The 25,636-nt window shown below is 36.0% G+C and overlaps 1 protein-coding gene across 1 annotated transcript in view; it reads right to left on the reverse strand.

Annotated features, from left to right (window-relative positions):
* The window catches only part of TOX (thymocyte selection associated high mobility group box), a 301,503-nt gene that overhangs the window by 38,815 nt on the left and 237,052 nt on the right, over positions 1-25,636 (reverse strand). The window contains exon 4 of the mRNA XM_008143313.3: positions 9,015-9,296. Coding sequence (XP_008141535.2) covers positions 9,015-9,296 — 282 coding nt within the window. The remainder of the gene's footprint in view (positions 1-9,014; positions 9,297-25,636) is intronic.

Here is a 25,636-nt window from a genome sequence, read left to right on the forward strand (position 1 = left end):
TAAGAGGACCAACATAAAGAACACACATAAAATATTCATTTCTCAAGATTCACTGCCCTTCTTTCCTAATTAAACTAGATCACTAAAACTGTATTCTTCTAACATTGTAATATTCTGACCATATTATGTTAGAAATTTACAGAATTTCCCTCATAGGAATGAACTATGATCTAAGATAATACCTTGGCTTTCATCAAAGGCTGATGTAAGAAGAAAAAACAAAAACACAGAACTATGTATGAAAGATCTCTATAAAAAAATAAAATGTCTTTGAAAGGACTCATTTATTTTATTGCTCAATGTTTTTTTGTATAAAGACTTACTGGGTTTGCATACTGGCTTTGCTTTCACTTTAGGATGCACTATAATGGAATGAAAACTCCCTGGTTGGTGTCTAATGTATTCAAGTGTGCGGGCAGTGCTATGAACAGTAAGGTTGTCTTCCTCTTGACCACTGGGCATTATCTTCTGATCTGTGGGGGTCTTGTTTTTATTTTGCATTTTTCTTTTGTTTGGGAGGATACAGGAGTGAGCTGTTATTTTAGGTTCTGTATAATGAACTGGGAATGTGTAAGGCCTACTTTTCTGGAGGTAGTTCCATCACATATTTGAAAAACACATGGTAATTGTTCATATGTAAAGCCTCCCTCACAAAAGAAATGTAGCTGTTATTTGGATTTCCTTACATGCCAGTAACAGGTTGCATAATGAAAGATATCTGGGTTTTTTTGACCGCTATTTGGAATGAACACAATGATGATGAATATGATTGTGGTGGAAAAATTAACTAAATGGATTTGTACTATGTCTCTGGACCTTAATTTTGAGTGTTTTTTCTGGATTCTAAATTCTTACTTAGATGGATGAAAGTGCATAATTTTATGTCCTAATTTTCTAAGAGGCCCTGACTGCTACAGTCTAGAGTAGTACTCTCATAGAATTTTCTGGAAAGATGAAAATGTTCTCTGCACTGTCTGAGAACATTTACTGATTTAATATTAATTAGTCAGATTGGTTAGATTTAAATGTACATGGGCGTACATGACCAGTGGCTACTGTATTGGACAATATGGTATTGTGTATTGGGCATTGTTTTAGAGTATAATATTTATAAAGTTACCAGGGTTCCAAGGCTGAAGAGTTAACTTTAATGCCAACATCAGAATCTTTAGAATAGGGAAGAAACCATGAAATGCAAACATATAAACTCCTCATGATGGTAAGCACATTGAAAGTAAGGACCCAGTACCATGAATCTTTCTATTCTCACAGCATCACTATAGTGTCTTACATGCAATGGATCATCATCCATTTCTACTCCTTTATTCTACAGCAATGGGCAAAGGCTTAGAATTACAAAGTGAAGGGCATTTGAAAACACATATAAAAGTTATATGAAAATCGTAGTAACTAAGAACATGGCTAGGCCTTAACTCTAATCCTAATACCCCACAGACTCATTTCACAATTTAAGCATGCATAAATAAATAAACACATATACCAAAACATAAAAAAAAATTCCTCTCGTATAAGCTTCCCACAGTGCATGTGCTTTGGGCAACTTACTTGTAGACACAGATTTACTTCTATAAAAGCCCTAGAGGTATCCTTAGGCTTCTGGTAATCCACCTCCTCTTGTGTCTTATTGCTTAATTATAGTGATGTATTTAACTTATTTATCACAAGAAAACAATAATTTTTCACTTTAAGAAAACACGCGTTACCAGTGTTGCTTAGATAATACTTAAGAATACAGAGTACAGGAGTTAAAGCTCTCAAGGAAAGAGAATCACTGCTATTGAGTCGTCCCTGGAGAAGTTAGAAACGTCTACCAGCATATTTAAAATAAACTGCGGCGGTCCCACGGCCTGTGATGGAGCTGGGAGAGCTGTTTAATGCACACCATCTCGCAGTAATCGCTGTAGTTTAAAATAGATTTTAATCAAGCACCATCTGCATAATAGGCTGAACAAACAACATAGAACTCCACTTATAACCCTTCTCATAGAAAGTAAATATTATAAAATCTTCACCATAGAAACTGGGCATATCACAGCACCTTTTGTGATGGGACTGTTTCTGTAAGTGAAAATTTTCGCTACTTAAATCCTTTCTCTCTCTCTCTCTCTCTCTTTTTTTCTAAACTATGTAATCTAAAATCCCCTTATAAGAATGATTTCAAATAAGCATGGAAAGTAAGTCATCTAGTTACTGAGAAATCAGCAAGGCGATAATCCCTCTTTCATTTCATACTCAGGTTTATTATTATCACTAATAAAAACAGTACATTCAATGACTCAAAACATCTATGATAGAAAAACATATGTGAGATGCTATACTTTTGAAATGATTCACAAGTGCGGGGCGTTGCACTTGTATCGTAATTGGTAAAGCAAATTCAGTTTTAAAGATCCTTGATTCTGCCAAACCTAGCTGGTTATTATTTTAGGATAAGTTTAGCAAAGATACTCACTAGCCTTATGGAAGATGTTTGAAATCAGGGCTACTGTCCGGAAACATCACTTTAAAGTGAGGAAGTTGATTGCAATTATATACACCTATTAGTTACATTTATAAATTTTGTTGGATTCACTTGGTCTTATCTAAATTTGCCTATCTGGGGCATCGTGTTCTTCATATTTTGGATGGAGGGTTTCTCCGGCCTTACAAAGAATGCATAGCTATTGCGATAACATCGCACTGAATAAAATGCCAGGTGCCTATGTTTAGCCTCACTTTATTTTTATTTTATTGGACTAATCAAATATGCTTAATCACATAAGGTATGCATCATCTAAGAACAAAGGCACCTTGAAAATACTATCCTAGTGTACACTTGAATGAATTACAGGAACAATTATTTGAAATTGAGTATTAACTGGCTATTTGACTGAATTTTATTATTTCCCCCAGAACTAGTTTGTTAAGTTCAGCCTCAATCAATGGGACACTTTATTTTTTTTATAAGCAAGGAATATATATATTTCCTCAATTGCTAGGGTATAAGCAATGCTTTAGAAGTATCATGCACATTATAGCATGTGAAGTGTTGAACAATTGCATAATAAACACAGTTCACTGTGGAAAATACCAGAATTTGGAGTCCCAATTTTAAATAGTCTGTCCTATTGTTAGATAATGTGACTTGACATCTAGCTCTAACATTGCTTGATTTCATTGAGTGTTTATAGAAACTCGTCTGCTTATCATTTTTACTTTATTCCAAGATTCTTCTTGCCTTTAGAACAGTGGTAAGTGAGAAGTCCTTTTCTAAAGGCTTATGTAATTGTTGCTCTAGTGACTTATCCTATTACCTTTGAGAAAAACAACAACAAACTTCTCTTTCTGTTACTATGGAAAAGCACATGCATTGAGGAACTAGCAAATTAATAAGACACTCTTAAATGCAAGTAGTGAATGAAAGCAGGAACCCAGAGAAATAAGCAAAATACCGAAGCCAGCTTTCATCTTGAAGATAGTTGCTAAGCCTGGTGAAAGTGAGTCCAAGGCACACCATCAGAAAACAAAGCTCACTGCTTACCAAAAGTTGGATGTTTAGCAGAAGGTTTCCTATTAAAGTAAGGACAGAAGGGAATTATAGTGTCAATGTAAGGTAAGGTGACCAGATTTTAACATCGGTAAAGCGGGACACCATTGACCGGGGTGGGGGGGGGGAAGGGGTTCTTGATTAAAAATTTGGTCTATATGATGGAGCAACAAAAATTTTCATAGAACACAAAAATAGTATTGTAATATATTTGTTTAAATTTCAACGTAAGTACAATTTACAAATATAATAAATAAAAAATTATGTATAGTATTATTTTATTCTTTGACATATTTCTCATTTGAGTGAATTTTTTTTTAGTAGATTGCTGTCGTTGTTTAAAAGGTCATGAATTTGCCGTAACGTAAGTCATAAGTGTCACTTTCAAGGCCAGCGCTAGACTTTTTGCCGCCACTATAAAATATAAATAATACGAGTACTGTCTGCTAAATTCAAGAAAATTTATGTATTTATGAAATAAATAAATAAGTTACTTACCTAAATTATCTGAATAGCTGATTTGTAATGACATCACTTGTTTAACTAGCTTACTAGCACGCAGTACGATGTGTATCGTCTGAGAGACAGTTACAAAATGTTTTCGTCATTGCCAATCCCAAAAAATGCTATTGTTCATTAAGTCCAAACAATGGTGGTCGCATTCTAACAACTGATCAACAGTGCGAACTTTGATAAGCAGTTCTCGATAATCAGTTCTCAACAATTATTTGTTATTATTAAAGTTTAACATTATAAAATTAACAAAAATAATATAAAACTCATATCCTGGCTAAATCGCCACATGGCCGCCGAAAACCGTATATTCCCTTCCCGTTCTCCCGCCGTTCCCTAGCTTGTCGTGCATTCTTTCCAAATATCGGGATTTTTTTAAAACGCCGCGGGACGCGGGACAAATTGTTAAAAATCGGGACTGTCCCGCCAAAAGCGGGACGTCTGGTCACCTTAATGTAAGGGGGAAATAAAATGATTTCTCTTGTATGTGCCCACCCAGAAGCTGCAAAGATGATACTGAATGGAGAGGGGGAAACATATCTCTTGTGATAATCCACAAACAGAAGCCAGCATTTGTAACAACTTATATCCTGAATGCCAGCATTTATAATAATTTACCCAAATAGGGTGATTTGAAGAACTTTAAGGCAAGTGTCATTCTACATTATAATAGTTTAAGATGCTTGACAGAAGCTGACAGAAATCATCTTTAGAGGAATTAACTTTCAAATAAAGTCTAATAGAAGTCTCATCAAGTCATAATTAATATCAGCTCTCATTCCAACAGCAAAAAGGCAATATAAAACAAGGCATTAAAACCAAGAGCCAACAGCAATAACTGAGAGTAAAATCAGACCCCAAAAGACTTCATATATAGGAATTAGCAAATGCATAAAGGACAAAAGAGATTAAGTATATGGATAAAAAGCAAGCAAGTAAAATAGTCAAAATATATTTGAGAAAGAAGCCAAATAAAACTGGAAATATAAAATAATTGAAATGAAAATTCCAATAGATTTAGTTTTAGATTAGGTATTGCTGAAAAAAATTATTAACTGGGAATTGATTTAAATAAATCAATCAGAATAAATACAGAGGGGCAAGGAAATGCAAAATGTGAAAGCAACAAGTCATAGAGAATAGCATGAGAAAGTCTAGCATATATCTTATCAGAATTACAGGATGAGAATGGAGCAAATCACAAGAGGAAATACATGAAAAACAATAATGCCTGAAAATTTCTTAGAATTGATAGAAAAGAGAAATATTTAAATTCAGGATAAATTTAAAGAAACCCACACACATCACAGTAAAACCAAAGGACAACAGAGGCAAGAGAAGACCTTACAACTAGCCAGAGAGGAAAGACAGATTACTTTCAAAGGAAAGATAGTGATGCAGTAGAATTTTCAAAAGTAATAATGAAAATCAGGATTCAATGAAGTAACATAATATCTTCATAAAGAGAATCACTATCAATCGAAAGTTCTATATCTGGTGAAAGTACTTTTTAAGGTTATATAACCAACATACTCTCATGCAATTAAATTTTAAAGGGATAGAGAAAATGATGCCAGATGAAAAAATATTAAATATGTGAATAAATCTAAAGAAAAAGGACTAAAATAATAATGTTTTGTGAAGTATATTAAATTATAGAAATTAATTAAAATTATCATTAAACTAAACAACAGCAATAACTGCTCCAGCATGATTTGGAATGAAAGTAAATAAGAAGGGTAAAGATATCGATCAATGTTAGACTTTTATGCATTTGTGTTACAGGGGTAGCTACTAAGTGAACAGAAAAAGTATAAAATAACCAATATTAAAATGGAAATTATGTAATGAGCAAAATAAAAACAAACTTGAAGAAGGTTAAGGAAAAAAGAAACATAGGACATATGTGGGCTAAATAGAAACAACATACTTAAATGGAGAAATAAACCCAAATATTTAGTACTGATGTTAATGTAAATACAGTCAGTTTCATTTAAAAGTAAAGATTATCTAACCATATGCTATTTACAAGAGACACACACAAAACTTAAGGATATTTTAAGCAGAAAAGTTGAAAGTAAAAGGATGGAAAAATATAAATTGTGATTCTTAGCCCATAATTTCCTTAAAGAAAATACTGTACTATAAATATACTTGTAATGCCAGAGATTTTGTGTCTTAAAGTGTCTACTGTATTACAAGTGCTGGATTACAGGCTTAGAACCACAAGCTACCCAAGTTTATATGTCTTTGATGTTTTACTGTATGTCTAGTTTATGACTTTAGGCTGTCAACACAGCTCCATAGCAATCAGAACTGTGGGTAGTATTTATAAGGTGATAATTTATTTAACTGATATATTTACAGTATTTCTCTGTCAAAACAAACTTATTTCATTTAATTGTTCAATTAGATAAATGGGAATTAATATGTAATTGCTTAAGAGAGCATAAAGTGTTAAGAGGGAAGCTTTAAAGGCTTCTTTTGCTGCAGTGAGAGTAAATATTCTTTTTTAATTCTCTTGTTAGAAATGATTTAAATGATCATTTTGACTGAATGCTATTTCACATTTAAATGGAGCTATTTTAATACAACACTCCACATAAATCCTGCTCACATATACAGGGAAAAATCCCAGTTTAATCTTTAACTGAGATGAAGAACGCTTGAGCATTTTTGTCAGAGGACTGTTTTTAGCCATTTAATAAATATAAGTTGATTAAATGGTAAGGAGGATTTTGCATTGGAATGAAGGTGAAGAACAGTATGTAACCTTGGAATGGGAGGGTAGGTATTCTTGAGATGGAAAATACACGTAAACTAAACATGAGCTTGGAAATATTTCTATAGAAAAAAAGCCATTTTTGTTGAGGGCTTTCTTGAAAAATCTACCCCTAAGTCTTCACACATCACTAATTCAAGAATATACCACTATAGAATATAGGTTCTACCACAAAATACTACACAATCATTAATAGTGAGTTACAAATCGTTTTGAGAGGTTGATGTTGAGTGGTTGGATAGGCTACTCACTGGCAAACTCTCACACCAGCTTGGAAGCTCATAACATACAAATTCATGTCTCAGCAAAATGATAAGATATGGACCTTATGGGCCAATAGAAAATGGCAGAATCTGTGAATGTAATTCCAGAAATTTCTGGTTTCTACTCAGACTTCTACTAATTTAGGTTGAAGAGTGTGGAAAGTGTTATGTAAGTAAGAATAATCCTGCATAAACTTTACTATCAAAAGATGCTACTAATTTTACATCTATTTTCTGAAATTCTAGCAATGAATACTTAAAAATATATAGCCAAGATGTATAAATAATCTTTACCAAAGTATTTTTTAATTGATTTTTAGAAAGAGAGAGAGGGAGAGAGAGAGAGAGAGAGAGAGAGAGGAGTATCGATGTGAGAAAGAAACATCAATGTGTTGCCTTCTGTATGTGCCCTGGCCTTTTGGTATACAGGACGATACTCTAACCAACTGAGCCACTCAGCCAGGGTGAGTAGAATATATTGTATTTTTCCCTTGAGGTATAGTATATATCACCTATGTTTAAGAATTTAGCTTGAATTATTCATGCATAATCTAGCATTTAAATAACTGGCCCCAAATTCTTAATGTGCACATTAACTAGTAGGTCCAAATATTCATTGGCTGTTGAATACCATTAGAGTGATACACATTTTCTTAAGAACATTATGTGAGAATTTGATAAAGAAGACAGTTGGGATGTGGGCTCTGGATTGTTTGGTTTGTTTATCAAAGATGGGCTCACTGGGGCATCATTCACCACCTCCAGGAATTAGATAGTCCTGGGAGGGGCAGTCTTTCCAAAATTAAGGCTCCAAAAATGCCAGAGCATTAGTAATGCCCAAAATAATAAAATGTAGCCAATATAGCAGCCTTGTATTTGTTATCAGGATAAATAAATCTATTTATCTGGATCTTTAAATAAATTAGTTTATGTTAACCATATACAATAGGTCAGAATCCCATAGTGCTGCCTTTGGTAACATGTTGACAAGTTTAATTTCCCAAAATAAAAATTCTTGCAAAAATGAAAAGAAATCTAAGGACTGACACAAGTGACAACTCATTAGTAACATTTAAAAAAGAGAAGGAACTAGAAGTATACATGTAAATGCGAGTGTTTGTCATAGTAATTAGGCCCAAGAGTCCTTCTCACTTGGACAAATCCTAAAGATGCTTGCCTGAGAAGCAAGACAATAAAGAGATAATTTTGGTTTTTGAATGAGAATGCACTTGCTTTCGGTGAAGTCATTTAAAAAAGCTGCCTTGAATACTTTAAAGAATTCTGCAATCTAAGGACATTTAAAGACACATCTTCCTATACAGATAACTCAATGTGACAAAGACAGACAGGCAGATAGTCAAACAAACGTAGTGGCATGGGACTAAAATAGGTAAGCAATGAATCGCCCAGCTTTTCCTTTGGAAGGGGGTCATCAATATCCTTGCCCCTTACATTCCTCATCCTCAATATGAAATGATTGGGTCAGATGATCTCAACAGTTTTATCTATTAATCACACACACACACACACACACACACACACACACACACACACACACACACAGCACCATCTTTGTTGTCTTCTTAAAATAAAATGGTTACATTGAAATTGACTTTTTTGAATGAGTGGCAAATTCAGCTTACTCACTGTGAAGATGCTGTATTTTGTGGCTGCAACTTATTTTTATGCTTAATACATGAATATTCAAAGAATTTATTAGAGACTTAAAAATGTAATTGGACAAGGTGATTCAATTCACTCAGTTTATAACCTCATGCTTCATAAAAGAAAGTATGTCCCCCATCAATGTTTCTTAAGTTGCACCCACCACAGGCCAAGGAAGGGTCCAAAGAAAACCTTTTTAGGCAACAAGCATTTCCTACAGGTCCTACAAATAATGTAGTCCTACCTTAGATGACTCATCGCCTTCATCTTCATGTACTGAACTGGATGGGGAAGGAGTTGCAGACTTGCTTCCAGGTGGAGATGGTGAGTTGTGGGGGACAGTGCTTCCTCCCATATTCAACCCAAGCTGAGCACTCAGCTGGGACTGGTTGATGGTGGTCAGCTGGCCATGCTGCATCATTCCTGGCTGCTGCCGGATGTCTGCAGGCTGACCCCTGGGTCTCATGGCTGCCATCTGAGGATGGGAGCTATATTGAGCTCCCTCTGGGTTCCGTATATCTTGCATCTACAAAAAGAATGGATAGGAATAATTTTCACAAACATGTTTCTGAATACATTAAAAAAATATTCCTTAGACTTTAAAAATTCTGTAAGATGTCCTGCTGAACTATACACATTCCCCTCCCCTCCCCCACTCCTCTAACAGTATGTATCCCCCTAAAGGTGCTGTTATCATAGAATTTGAGAATTCAATCAACATCACAGTTCATTACCAAAGAGCCTATTAATTATAGTTATAGTCCTTATTTGCTAATGAAATGTAAACATCACTAAAAATATTTATGGTATAAGTTTCAAAATATTGATGCTTATTAGAGTGTCAGCATTATATAATTATTAGTGATTACAGCAATTCATGAAATCCTTTTTTAAAATTGTGATTATTTAAGAAAGGTCTGGTAGTTAAGCATGCTGTTGCTCTCAGTTTAATTCTATATAGCTAGTGTTGGCCAAAATGATCTACTAACTTCCAGACTAAGAATGCTCACAGGTTGGTATTAACCAATTGATTAACTGACTATTGAAATGATTTGACAACACAGTCAGATTTGAAAGTGATTCTCTAAAGTTGCAAGGTCACCATATTAATCCATTAAGCTATCTGGGTCACTGCTTTTTAGCCTTAATGAGACTCACTCTTGTAATTCAAGCAATGAATTTTGTCTCTGCAAGGCTTAGAATTAAAAGCATTGGAGGATGAAGCTCTTAACGTATCAAGAGATCAAATGTGTTGTATAAGAGGAGTATAGTGGATTTCATTGAACATTTCTCTGGCATTTTCAAACTTATGGGCAATAAGGGGGAATATTTCATGGTGCTTATAGAAATAGCTCAATTTTTTCATTCTGAGGGACCTTGGAGATTTTATGCAGTTCTTGCTTTATACAACGAGAGAGAATAAAAGAAAAAAATGGGAAAAAAGAAAAGCAATGAAGGGATGTGGTTAAAGTTATATTTGGGAACTAACAAATAAAATGAACAATGTTATCTTTCTCAGTTTCATTAAAAAAAAAAATTCCACATGGTGTCAGAATGCCTAGTAATTACCTGTCTGCAAATGTTATCATGACATGGAAATACTGTAAAGGTTAATTAAATAACTTAGTCACATATTTTTTTCCCCCTTTTGGTAATAAAATCATTTTCTACCAATGCTCTCCAGTCATTTTACCAACTTAGTTATTTCCATCCGAAACTGAAGTTGTGACAGAAGAAGTGCCTGCCTGTGGCAGGTTTACCATCTTCACCAGGAGGTCTCTTAGTCAGTATCACCCCTTTAGACTTTTCCAGCTCTTACTCTGCTTCATCTTCAAGACTCAGTTCTAGATATTCTAGAATCTGGCTCTTCTGGTGAAGGCTTAGGATGGGCAATGGTTTTGTAACTGCTGATTTTCTGGTCCAAATCAACAACCCTCCTCCTGCCCCATAATTTAAACTATATTCCTCCAATCCTTCAAAAGTAGCTCACAGTTGTCTTTTTAATGAAGTCCCTCATTAAGTAGTTATTACTAGTCAATGATACATATCAGAGCTTCAGAGATCCTTAGTGACATTTTTCAACTATAGAAGAGAATTATTAGGAGGAGGCCATAGTACTGGCTTGTTGAATATCTGTAGAATTAAAAAAAATAGATAGATAGATAAGAATGAATAAAGCCCAGAGAAGTTAAATTACTTCCCCAAGCCACAGAGTTGGAGTTAAAATCAACATCTCTCAATTCCAGCCTTTGATATTTCCTACAGTATTAAGCAGCTGATTCAACATTTTAAGTTTCCCACAGAGAGAGTTATAGTTAACTAAAAATAATAAAAAAACACTTGTCAAATGATATCTACCTAAATTGATTGTTTTTAATCTAGTCCATTCATGTAGCCTCCACTCACATTTACTAAAATAGATTTTCTTCCTTCTTAGCTGTCCTAAATTCTATAATCTGACCTTCCATATGAAATAATACTAGCTTCTACAGATGTTCTTAAAGTTGTACCACTGTCATAGGGTGCCATGAAAATCGGAACCGACTTTTGAAAACGCACAGAAGAGGCAGTATATGCTATACTCTCTCAAGTCCTGAAATCCTATTTCATTTTTTCTTAGATTCTATTTAGAACAACTCTCTCACTGTGAGCCCGGAGTAATGGATGCCCATATGGGTACTTCCTATACAGGGCAACCCCTCTCTCAACCCAACAAAGCACTCACATGCATGTTCAAATGTACATGTTTGTAGGAGAATACATTTTCATAGTCTTGTAAATTAAAAATGTTTACTAACAAAAACCTTTTAACTAAATTATCTTTCTAAAAAGTATTTAGCTAATTGACATCACGATTTCTCCTTCACATAAATCTCAAGTTAAAAGCATGAACAGTTTGTTAACTTATCTGTTTGGAGCTTGCTTTGTAATCTCACTCTTTCAGAAATACCATGGTTTTCAACATTTTACCACAGAGGATGATTTTTAAGTTAACTTAAAGTTTCCAGATTCATGACTACAACCAAAAGTCTAAAATGATCTCACTTTATAGCACCGATCTCTCTCATCAGTTGTGATCTTTTTGATTGTTTGCTCATGTTAACTAGTGTTGAGGGTAGATCACCGACTACTAACATTTGTGTTCCCACCTTAGTACTATTGGTGGAAGGGGTGGTGCCTGGCAAAAGAGGAGTAAAGAATCAATTCGGGTAGGGACAGTGAAACAGGGAACCTCTTTTTCAACAGACTCATGAGTAGTTGAAAATACCTTGTCACCAATGGTGTTAGGCCAAGCAGACAGACAGCAGCTTTAATACCAAATCAAAGAACAATTTTTCTGTTTAGAGGGTGGTGAGCACAAATTAGAAAGCATACTCCTCTCATCGGTCTCAGATGCACTTAGAAATAGTCAGATCTTAACACCCATGGTGACATTTGTGAATTAGAAGGAGTATTTTTATTTTTTAAATTAAAAAAATTAATGGAGAGGAAGAGAGAGATAGGAACATCAATGATGAGAAAGAATCATTGCTTAGCTGCCTCTTGCATGCCCCACACTGGGGAAGGAACCCACAGGCCGGGCATATGCCCTGACCAGGAACTGAACCGTGACCTCCTAGCCACTGAGCCATGCTGGCCAGGCCGGAGTATTTTTATTTTATCTTGCTTTCATAAGAGTCAGTTCAGTATCAATCACTGCCTAATAGATAATATGGGGAAACTATGGATGGAATCTGATTACGTACTGACAGTTAGCTCATGAATGAAAGCAAATGTTTTGATTACTGGCTTCCTTCTAGAAATATATTGATTTAATTATAGGTCTTAATGTCAAATACACAACCTCAACTTGTAAAGTATTATTTCCTATTAACCTCCAATATTTTTAATTTATTGTGAATAATTCACTTAAGTCATGCTTATGACAACTGCTGCTTTCTCTGATTCTTCATGACTCCTCTATTGACTTCTTCCTACAACTTCCCACCACCCCTAAATGATTCCCTAACATTCTGTTATTGATTCACATTTCTTCCATCCAGCTAAGATTCATCATGATTTTGTTAATGGGGAACGTTTTACACTGAAATGTATAAGTAGTTCTGACCAAAACTCAGGTCTAACTCTGCAATTGCCTGTTAGACATCACTACTTGGACATCACCTCTGCTAGAAACATGAACCATGTTGTCTTTCTCAAACCTGTTTTGTACAATGTGTCCAATTTCTGTTGATGACACTCTCATTAGCCATGTCACCTCTATGCAAATGTTCTAGTAATTTTTGATTCTTTCTTTCAAACTCTTGTGAGTTCCATTGAGTCTACTCTAAAATATCCCTCCCATCTGCCCTTTCATTCCCACACCCATTCATGCATTTCAGGCCTTTATTACCTCTTCACTTACAATAGTACTTAACTAAAAAGCATCTCTTCACACCCACCCTGAAGGGTACTGCAACAATTAATCTTCATGAACTATAGACTCAAAAACTTCCCAATGATATCTGCCTACCAAATTAAGTCTAATCTCTCTGGCATGCCATTGGAGATTCCAAGTAAACCTTATTGCCTATACCTGTTCTTCACACGCTGTATTGTTCAGCCAAACCCAATTAATTGCTGTTCTGTGCCTATGTTTCTCCCCCTTGAACATGTGGCTTTGTCTATGCTGTTCTTTTAGCATTCATTTTCTGAGCATCTGCTGTCTGAAGTTTTACAAAGCAGTTTAAAAAATCTCACTTTGCTCAGTGATTTGTGGTTTGCACAGTATTTTCACTTATTGAGCTTTATAATTCCCCTTTGAGGCAGCCCTGTAGGAATGACTGTTTTGCACAAGTTTATTGAGGATGGGAGAGGCTAAATGTTCTCAGATCTTTCTACCAACAGAGATTAAAGCAGAAATGAAATACGATGATTTTATTTTACATATGTGTTTTCTTTTTACAACACTTTTATATCCAAACCCTAAGTATATTTTAACGTCAAGTTCAAAAATCAGCTCATCTCCAAAGCTTTAAGAACCTTTCTACTCTGAACTGCAAGCATTTCTTTATGGGGCACCACTTTTAAATTTCTTAGTCTAATGTGTATGTTCTTTCTAGAGAGTAATCTTGATCAGTACACAACTAATTAAATTAGATATTTCAAGTATTCGAAATTATTTGCCGAATCATTATATAAATGAAGAAATAAATGCTACAAGTATGAACTTACTATAACCAGTTTGATGATTTTTCTTTTTTTTTTCTGTGACCTTGATCTAGCATTATTCACAAGATGAAAAAATTTGAATGATGTCTATTTCCCTTTATGACAGAAACCTCAAGCTGTACCCTCCTTGACACTCATTATACTTTTGTCCTGAGGGACAGGCCTCTATTATTTAGCCGTCTAGCCAAGAAGCTAGCTAACAGAGGGCATTTCCTACCCTCCTCTGTAGCTTTGTATGGCCATCTGACCAAGTTTTGACTAATGAAATGTAAGTGAGAGTGCTGTGTGGTACTTCTGAGAAATCTTCCTCAAGGGAAGGATTCACTTTATTTTGTTCTTTTCTGCTGGCAAAAAATGTGTGATTAGCGCTTGGGAATATATCTTGGACCTGAGTGTCTATTATGGAGCTGTTATCAGCTTAATGACTAGTTATTAATATTAATAAAGAAAAGAAAGCAAAGGGGAGTCAGACATTGCTGGGCATGCTCAGCTGGGAAACAGAGGCGTGTCTGCCTCCCTAGGAAGCTACAGCTTCACACACACTCCTGGGACTGGAGCCCTGGCCCACCAAGGATGAAGGCCCCTCCTTTTCCGTCCTAGATCGGGGGTGGGCAGGGGCAGAGCAGGGAGGGTAAGGACATGCTCAGTAAAGACAAAATGGCACAGCGGGAGGTGCTGAACCATAGAGGCCTGGGAGTAGAACCTGGGAGAAAGATAATTGCTGGGTGGGGGGAAAGGGTGAATCCACTACAAGTGTATGAAATCTTGAAAAGTTAGTTCAGGCGTCCTCAAACTACGGCCCGCGGGCCACATACGGGTGTTTTTGCCGTTTTGTTTTTTTTACTTCAAAATAAGATATGTGCAGTGTGCACAGGAATTTGTTCATAGTTTTTTTTAAACTATAGTCCGGCCCTCCAATGGTCTGAGGGACAGTGAACTGGCCCCCTGTTTAAAAAGTTTGAGGACTCCTGAGTTAGTTCGTTAAGCTCCTGGTAGTTATCCCAGGAGACAAAGGATCTCTCTCTCTCTCTCTCTCTCTCTCTCTCTCTCTCTCTCTCTCTCTCTCTCTCTCTCTCTTCTCTCTTGCCCCATAGCCTGCACTCTCCATAGCCCTGTGGTCTTAGCAGCTGCATGACCCAAGGTTGAGCAGATTCCACACGCAGAATGCTGGACTGGAGTGCACTTTAAGATGGAGCAGAAACTACGGGCCGTGGCCTTAATTCTGGCTGTGCTGAAGACAAGACTGGACTTCTTCCATGGCAAGATGGCAGAGATGGGACATTAGAAACCCAGGGGTTTATTTCCACATTCATAAATACTTCTCATCCTTTTGTGTGAGTCTCAGGAAATTCTTTTTCTAGCAACATCGTAAGAAATGCACTTCCACGGATAACAGAGCAACCAAGGCTCAATCTACTTATTTTGGGAGTCTTTAATGTGAAGGGGAAGTAAATGCTTATCTTCTTTAGAATCACTGTCATTTTGAGTTTTCTATTCTATGCAGCTGAGCCTAATTTAACTGATATACCCTAACCCAGTGGTCGGCAAACTGTGGCTCGTGAGCCACATGCGGCTCTTTGGCCTCTTGAGTGTGGCTCTTCCACAAAATACCACGGCCTGGGCGAGTCTATTTTGAAGAAGTGGCATTAGAAGAAGTTTAAGTTTAAAAAATTTGGCTCTCAAAAGAAATTTCAATCGTTGTACTCTTGATATTTGGCTCTGTTGACTAATGAGTTTGCCGACCACTGCCCTAACCGATTATAAACTCAAGAAAGCAGGGATAGAATGTATTTTGTTGACCATTGTAGCCCTAGTATGTAGCACAGATCTTAGCCCATTGTAGGTACTAAACACACATTTCTTTTTTTAGAATGCTTTTTATTGATTTGAGAGAGAGAGAGAGAGAGAGAGAGAGAGAGAGATCCATGAGAGAGAAACAGTAATCAGCTACCTCCTGCATGTCCCCTTCTGATCAAGCCCACAATCAGGGCATGTGCCCTGACCTGGAATTGAACCAGCAACCTCCTGGTGCGTGGGATGTTGTTCAGCAAACTGAGCCACACCTGCCAGGGCTCAGCACATATTTCTTGAGTTACACTGAATGGATGTGTAGGCCAGGTACAATTAGGATTGGTGACGCTGGCTTCACATACACAGCATTATAAATCCTTGATCTCTTGGGAACTACATTTGCTACATTCTCAGGACTCTAATGTCTCAAAGGTCCTTTCTAATATGTGTATTTCTCATGTTGTTGATTTCAAGGCCAGTGAGATTCATTTTTTTCTCAGCTAAACGTCCTGCATAGCAATGGCATTTTAGTTTCCAATGGCTCTTAATATGCATCTTCCCATCAGAGAAACTCAATCCATTAAAAATGGGTGCTAGATTTTACTGTTTGTTTTTTAATTAGAACTATTTCCTTAGATTTTATAGCTTCCTATTGAGGACTAATATTGTTCTATAATTACGGGAACTAAAAAATGCCAATTAAAAAATAATGGAGGAAGATTATGATGATAAAGAGAAGATTTCATCTGTTTCTTCAAAACCTTATTCCAATTAATAGAAAGCAAGAGCTCAATTAAATCAATTAGGAAACCAAAGCAGATATCATATATTCTCCCTCATGACCTGGCTTGTACTTCATGGCTTGATGCTAACACCATGTTCCTTTCTCCTCTTGCCCAATTACCTACAGTGATAAAAACTGCAGGTTGAGGAAAGCACTCATGTGAGAAACTCCAGGCACTCTGATACCTGTTTCAGCCTGAGTTTGCCCTTCATCTTCCTTGGATTTTCTTGGAAAAGGAAAAAACAATACCCAGGTTGCTCATCTTGGATTATTTTTTTTTTTAATGAGAAACATATTGGTATAACTGTAATAACAACAAAAAATATATTCTTGGAACAACCTCAGTTGTATTAGTGACTACAGAGTGTTAAAACTGCGCACTTGAATGGCACCAGAAGAACTGAAGACCTGCATTTCACTGTTTAAAGCTGTGCATTTCACAATCTTTCCAGAGTCTGTTTTCTTTTTTCAACTATCAGCCTCCTTCCCGGTCCAACATGCGAGCCTTGAAAGCTATCATTATCTCTGCCTCTAGCAGACAATCCATATCAAAACAGTTGTACACATAAAACCCTAACGACATCTTGGCTCGCTGTGATCCAGCTGTTTGAGTGAACAGCAGTTGGTGAACAGAGCCTGGAACATGGGGAGGCCTGAGGCCTATTTGCTAATGTGGCTCACCAGCTGCTGCTTTCTGTGGTCTTTGCAGGCAAGGCCTGGACGTTTGCCAGTTGCAGCAGGAACAAGAGAACGTGAGGAATCTCTGAAGCCCTTCCATTTACCCCTGTCTGTCAGCATTTGACACCCTTTGCTGTTGAGTGCTTTCCCCAGGGCTAGAAGGAGACCCTGCAGGCTTAGGCTGAGACAAGTGCTCACTCTCCGTTCCTTTTATACTCACTATCAAACACATGCCGTCCTTAGCATCTAAATAAAGCCTTCTGAACCTTGCGTTTGGTAGTCCACCCAGCTTTGCATGATTAATCAGGCCAGGAAGGCTAAGCAGATCCATTTTTCTTAGGAACAATGCACTCTTAAGAGGCTACGAGAAGAATGTAAATGTTGATATTATTTAATTCCCTAATTTGATTGCACATTTTTTTTGCCAGGAATTCAATTAATATGTAAATGTATATACCAGAACAAATGTGTGGGTAAATTTAATAACAAAATTTTATTTATTCTTTTTCTAAATGCATTTCCAAGAGCAAGCTCAATTATTTGTTGTCCCAACAAATTAAATTGTTCCTACATGACCTCCTTGTGTGACCTACTTATTATTAAAAAATGTGTACTTTAAATAAACTTTAACATTTTTGCTATTAGACTTCTGACATTGATAATGTCAAAAGAGAGGAAATCTGGAAAATACATATGCAAAACACATGCCATATTTTGAAGACTGGGAAAATTGAGGTTCAGAAGAAAGATTGGACATTTTTATAAAAATGTTTTTTGTTTTTTATAAATTCAATATTGGATCAGGATTACTTGATTTCAACTCTAAAGTTCCAAAAACATTAGTTTTGATTTTAACATTTGGGATCTACTTTTCTCCCAAAAGACAATGTAGAACACATAGGGCTCAGATTTCTTTACAGTACTCTAAAATGGACTATTTGTAGTTTAGTTAGGGTTAATAGTCATTATAAAACTATCCCAGGAAAGCAAAAGCTCTGGAGCACAATTCATTAGATGTTTGTCAGATGAGAGGACCTAGAACCACCTTCTTTGGAGAAGATTAAAATCACCTCAAAAAACAAACGCTTATGCTCACAGAAACCTCCACAATGCCTGGCCATCCTCCTCCTTCACACTGTGGCCTCTCCTTTCTAAAGAGACTTGATGTATTCGAGGAAAATGTAATTGAGAGTTTTAAACCTCATGCTAAAAATTATACTGGCCATAGATCATTTGACCAGTTTTTAATTTTAAAACTCCCAGGGATGAACCAGAGATCAGACACTGAATGTCAGACAGCCACAGAGGGAGTGAGGAAACCCCACCTCTCAATGTCCTCAGTGTCCTTGCCGGTGCTGGCTCACATCCCCTAGAAAGAGGTATCTTAGTTGGCCCCGTGTGTGCATCTGTATTCATTTTTATAAATATAATTCAAAAGCATCAAAAAACTAAAAATGGAACTCCCATTTGACCCAGTGATCCCACTTCTAGGAATATATCCCAAGAAACTAGAAACACCAAATCAGAAAGGATATATGCACCCCTATGTTCATAGCAGCACAATTCACCATAGCTAAGATTTGGAAACAGCCTAAGTGCCCATGAGCAGGTGAGTGAATTTAAAACACTGTGGTACATCTAGAAATGGAATACTACGCTGCGGTAAAAAAGAAGGAGTTCTTACCATTTGCAACAGCACTGATGGAACTGGAAAGCATTATGCTAAGTGAAATAAGCCAGTCAGAGAAAGATAAATATTTCATGATCTCACTCATTTATGGAATATAATAAACAACATAAACTGATGAACAAAAACAGATCCAGAGACAGAGAAACATCCATCTATCAGACCGTCAAACCTCAGAGGGAAGGTAGGGGAGAGGGGGGCGGGTAAGGGCGAGATACCAACCAAAGGACTTGTATGCATGCATATAAGCCTAACCAATGGACATAGACAACAGGGGGGTGAGGGCATGAGTGGGGGGATTGCGGGGGGGTAAGGGGGGATAAGGACACATATGTAATACCTTAATCAATAAAGAAATTAAAAAATTACTATGGCAAAAAAAAGGAATTTTATGCCATTTTATTTGATTTCTTTCTCTTCCTTTTTCTAGATTGGAGGTGTTGTCCTGTAGTGGAGGGAACTCTGCTCATGACATCATCAGGTTGGCTCTCTAACAAGTTGTCTAACTTTTTCAACCTCTGTAATAGTGGCAACAAGTTTTCAACAACAAATATTTATTAAGTGCCTACTATGTGCTAGGCACTGCTCTAGGTACCAGGTAAACCATAGTGACCAAGCACAGTGAAATCCCTGCTCTTTTGCAACTCACTGTCTAATGGGGAGAAATAGGTAATATGATAAATAAGTATTTGATGTAGTTTGTTTGGTTGTTATAACCTTTAAGGAGATAAATATGAGAGAAATGTACTGACTTTAAATGCTTGCTTTACATCGTGATTGTGAGGATTAACTGGGATAATGAAGATAGTTTGTCAGATGTAAACTCATTTGTGTGGTGGTTGCTCAGATCCATTACCTTTTGTGGAGGATTCTGATGTTTATCACTTTTTAAAATATGCTTTTTATTGATTTCAGAGAGGAAAGGAAAGGGAGAGAGAGCTAGAAACACCAATGATGAGAGAGAATCATTGATCTGCTGCCTCCTGCATGCTCCCTCCGGGGGATCAAGCCTGAAATCCAGGCATGTGCCCTGACTGGGAATCTAAACCGTGACCTCCTGGTTCATGGGTGAATGCCTGGCATTTTTATCATCCTTGAGTCTTTTTTTCTGACTAGTTCTAGTTCACAATGAGCCTTGGAAATAGTTGCAACCAAGCATTCTGATAGCCAAAGCTTGTGTTAGTGGAGACCTTCCCTGGAGTAAGCTGGGCAGCTTATGTCACAGAGCACAGGGTTTTATTGTGCAAAAGTAGATTTAGATCAGATAAATGTTGAACTTATAACCTGGATTTTAATAGCTCCCTGATCAAGGTTAATAGGCTAACTGGTAGATACAAAGTTCAAGAAATTTAATGCATTTAATGCATTCCAGTTCATAGTACACCATTCTCTTCTATCAACTCTGTACATATAATCTTTCCTTTGGATCATGATGAGGGCCAGGAGGTTCTGGGTATAGTTATGCCTTTTAATCACACAGTAGGAAAGATGTTTTTTTACTCACATTGAGGCACATGCCAACACTATTTGTGGCCTCCTGTTATTGATACACTATCAACATCCATATTACCAAACTTGACACTGGGCTTCTCTGTGCCCTTGAAAGCTCAAATAAAGGAAACACCACAATGTGCAACACGCAGGCTTGACAATGAGAATCTCGCCTAATTCCAGGTAATGGCAGGACATGAAGGCTCATGGACTAAAAGCTCTGCCTTATTTAAAAAGATTTGGGGGACCAGCTGGTCTACCCTGTGGTTCCCAAAACATTTGAGTTAGTAGTTCCTACAAAACTGTACACCTCTGGAAATAGGAGTGTCTGAGTCTGCTTTGGCTCTACTTGTGATTAGAGTCAATAAAGGGCCCTCCCCCCACACTTTTTTTTTGTATAAATTGAGTCTTTTGTTTCTGCACTACAAAGTGTAGGCAGTGCTTTGCTCACGGGGCTATAATCTCATATTAAAGTGTATTCCAACATGCTGATGTCTGTTCACATCTCCTCTACTTTGATGTGCCCAGGGAAGGGATTGAATAATGTGCCTTATTTTCAGAACACTTTCAAAAGAGTGTGTGCCTTGAAACAAAAAGAATGGATCGGCAGGATAGGTGATAAGAAAATTGGGAAATGCTATGAGACATGCCCTATGGGAGTTGTGGTTTACCTACGAGGACTAGCTCTGTACAGTTATAGCATGACAAGTCAGCTGAAAAGATTCTTTATACTCTATGTAAACCTGAAAATTTAACTGAATTTCATCCTTCCCACTGCCATGCTAATGGGATGTTAGCAAAAGTGGAGATGTCAAGTGGAATATTGACTTCTCAACATCAGTTCAGAAAAGTGATTTTTGAGTTCATTTAGAGGCTCTTAAATCATTAGATACACATGACATTCACTTAAAAGTACAGTTCATGAAGCAAAATTAAAGCCTTATATCCTGCTTTGGCCAGATAGCTCCCCTATGCAGACTATTTGTATGCTTCTAACTTATTGGGGACTTGAACAAAAGTACAATTTTAAATTACTATTTTATTATGGAAATCTTCCCATAATCCTTTTAATAATATATTGTAAAATGTTAAAATAGCGTGAAACTAAGATAGGAAGAGGCTGGAAATCCTCTTCTATTGAGTATAGTATTAATAACTTGGTAAAATCAGTCTAGGAAAATTACAATGTCTTTTAGTTCCTTTAAAGTACCTGACTCTGTAAGTGACCTTAAGCTTCTTTAAAACAATTAAAAAATTTAAATATTTGTCTGCCAAAATTTTATAGCATGTTAGATAATGAGATGAAAGTCGTTTTATACAGTTTCTATATTTCTGGGTATTTGAAATTTGGTCAATATTAACATTATTCACTCATTTATGCTTTTATACACTTTGAGTCATATAAGGTCAAGGTCTCAAAACTAATCATAAAAACTACTGACTGCTATTCATGTTAATATAATAACCATTTCTTTAAAACAACTGCCAATAAATTTCATTATAAAAAGTTATTAAAAGGGTTAAAAACCTATTAAATGTCAAAGACTTGCCTGACTCAAACTTCTAATAAAGAAAGAGAATAGGTTTTCTTTCTGAATTATTTAAATCTTTACTGACTGTGCACTGAACCATGAAATTAGAAAAGTGTTATTAGAAGTGTTCTCTGGTTTTTATAAAAGTTGGAGCCCGAATGTATCACGCCATAGTCTTTAACTAGACTAGTTATAGCAGTAGATTTTTAATCCCAAATTCTTGGCTTCTGCTGATATAAAGGGCCTAATTAAAACTCTATCCTGTAACTTGGTGATAATAAAATTATTATTACAGAAGCACACATGTTCGTTTAGAATATGTGAGCTACATGTTCTAATTTTAATTTGGACAAATAGCTTCGATTTTTTTGATCTTTCAATGTCCATTAACATTAGACCCACTTAACCAATAATTGGGTTTTAATATAGCTTCTTTTTAAAACTAAAATTAAGAATGTTAAATAATCTGTCATTTATAGGTTAAACATCTATCCAATATATGTTAAAATTTAATAATTATTGTCTAAACATTTTAAAAAAGATCTTAATTCTGTATGATTATAACCCTATGTGATGATGACATAAAATAAGTTTTGGTATCAATGATAAAAAAAATAGCAAAGATCTTTTATATTTTAAATCTGTTTCTTCAGGGGGGATAAAGAAAGAGAATAGGTTTTCCTCCTCCTTCAAACTGTGGCCTCTCCTTACTAAAAGGAAAGTATACTTATTTACAACCGATTTGAACGGGGCTATACCTAACAAGTAAGTAATTATCCACAGGTTAGTCAGTGTCCTCAACTGCTCGGTGCTAGCTAGCCTTTGGTAATTGTCCTCTTACATTGTCTATTAATATTAACTAATACTTCTTGGCCCCAACTTATATATTGAGCACAGTACTAAGAAGTTTATATGCATTGCCCTTCTTAACCCTCACAATAACCAGGTGAGACCAAAGGCCCAGAGAGGGGATTCTTCCGTTATTTAATTCTGCAGAAATTTGTCGCAGGTTGCTGCACCTCGAAGCCCATATCACAACAACAGCACCCGTGCTAGGGACCCTGTGCATGATCTGATGTTTTCAGATGTTCCTTTAACAAAGGATGGTTGGAAAAGCTTACTTGGGAAGATGCAGCTAGGGCCTAGAATGACTGAATGGAGTGCACTGATATCTTGGGAAGGAAATTCCATTAGAAATATTTTACTGAACACTTACTCTGTGCCTAGTATTATGAAAGGTCCTAAAGGAAATAAAGACAGAAGATTATCCCTGAGCTTGAAGAGCTCACAGTGTAGGGAGACACACTACAATACAAGTCAGAGGGGATTAATTCCTGTAACCAAAAGCACATTGCTAGAGAGGAAGGAGTGTGACTTCCGAGCAAGGGACTAATGAGTGACACATGGGACTGAAATGTGTAAATATTGCTGCAACAAGGAGTCTATCTGCATTGCACTGAAATGGCAATGAGCATCACCGAGGATTAAGAATGCTTTCTAACACAGCAAGGCATTTGAAAAATGGAAATACTAGTAAGTATAATTTAACTCTGAAGGCAATGTGATTGACACTAGACACACTGATTATTGGATGGTCACTCTACCTGTTATGTTTTCATAAAAGTAATGATTTGTCTAAGACAATGTGAAATAAAATTGAACATAAATAAAATAATTGTGTGACTCTTCCACTAAAGTAAAGAATGATTTTAGACCTAAATATTCAATGTATAATCAAATCATATTTTTAAAAATTGTGACTAAGAGCAATCTGCTCGTTTGACTTCTGTTGGGAATTAGCAATTTGATATTCAAATGTTATATTTTCTGCATCTTAGGATGGTTAGAGATATAGTCTCTAGTTTCAAGACTATATGTTAGAATGTATTCTGAAGCATCAAGTCGTTCTCACTGAAAGAAGCCAATAAAATGCACTAACATTTTGTGCTCCATTAGCAGGAAGACCATTTTATCAGTCCCCAAAAGTTTTAAAAATAACTTGGGCCCCTTCATTGGATAATTAAAAAAAATTATGGTCATACTAATAGTAGCCATTTTAATCTGGAACTTTACAACATTCGTTTCATTAACTAAAAATGTTGCTACATAAGTTATGCTTTCACGAGCCGCTGACTTAAACATTCTGATCAAAACCTTTCTTTATGTTTCCCAACTTGTTAACCAGTGCCATTCACTTGTTAGTGAAACTTTATCCAGAGGAAAAAAGAAAACAGAGCATCTGTAAGGGAAGATGGAGAGGCATGTCTTACTGTGGGTATAGGTTGAAGTCTGTTCTTAGAATACCTTGCCAACCTTTCTTCTCCAGTTAAACACCCGATTCCAAATGAAATGTAATAAATATTCTTTTTATAGTGAATCTTGAAGTATTTCAAGAACATGGGTTTTCCTCTGGGTAATCACTTTGCATTGTTGTGGCTGTGCAATGTGGACTAATTGTTGATCTGTGGACCCACTCTCCCTAGGGAATGCATTTCTGATCTTTAAAACCCTTTGTGACAAAAAGAAAAGTAAAGTACTAGTCAGCTGAGAAGTTTGCTTGGTTGGACTCGTTAATAGAGATTTTAATCTGCCAGGGAAATTTATTTTTAAATTAGAAATAATACTCAACTTATTATTTTATTACTTTAATCCATAAATGTTAATAATAGCATTGATTTTTTTTTTTTATCAAAAAGAACTGTTATCACCTTACTTAAAGCCTTAAAGCCTATTTTGAGGCTAAATCCATATACTAACAGAACTATTTAAATAATAAAATCCTGTATTGTAAAAGCGTTTACTTGCATTTACTTATACAGAGATTGGTGTCTGAGAAGTTAGGCTGACTGACATATTCATTAAGCATTGGTTCAAAAGGAAAGCCTACCAGGAGCAGGGTTCTGGACACTGGAAATGATGAATTATTTTAGAATTTGCATAATTACTAAGCTGATGAACCCCAAACATTTCAATGCCACCACAATAAAAATGGGAGCACCATTTATTACTAAAATTTAACTGTAACAACGGTCTCATAGCTGTTGTATTAGAATTTACTTTTAAATACAGAAACATTTGTGCTTTCTATACTTTCCTTAAGCAATGCCATGAGACAATCTTAACTTAGGTATGTTTTCCCCAAATGATAGCTTGCATCCATAAAAAAAAATTAATTGGCAGAATGACAATTTAAGATAGAATAAGAATCTTTTTCACCGGTCAGTTACATACATTCATACTTGTAACTCTGCTGTCCCCTTATTCCCTAATGCTAAAATAATCCAAATAGCAATGGCAGATTGAGTGGCTTTTAAAAGAATGTTAAATATATGTGCTACTGCAAGGCAAGATATTTCTTGCAAGTTATGAAAAATGCACTTTGCTCATGGGTAAAATGTAGTGTAATGATATGGAAATAAGTTCATGGTTCCTCTGTATTGTATTTACAATTTTGTGTTGAAAACACATTTAATATCTCTAGCATAATTATATGACCACAAGATGACAACTCCAATAAATGGGAAAAAATCTCAATTACATTGATCAACTAAAGAGAGAAAAAACTCCACCATTAAAGTTTAGAGCCTATTATAAGGGAACAAGAAAAAGATATCTACCCTGCAGTTTTTAAATTTAAAACCATCTAATCATTTTTCTGCAACTACATTTATAAAAGCGAATAGAATTTTCCA

Source organism: Eptesicus fuscus, chromosome 19, assembly GCF_027574615.1.
Source record: "Eptesicus fuscus isolate TK198812 chromosome 19, DD_ASM_mEF_20220401, whole genome shotgun sequence".
Taxonomy (NCBI): Eukaryota; Metazoa; Chordata; class Mammalia; order Chiroptera; family Vespertilionidae; genus Eptesicus; species Eptesicus fuscus.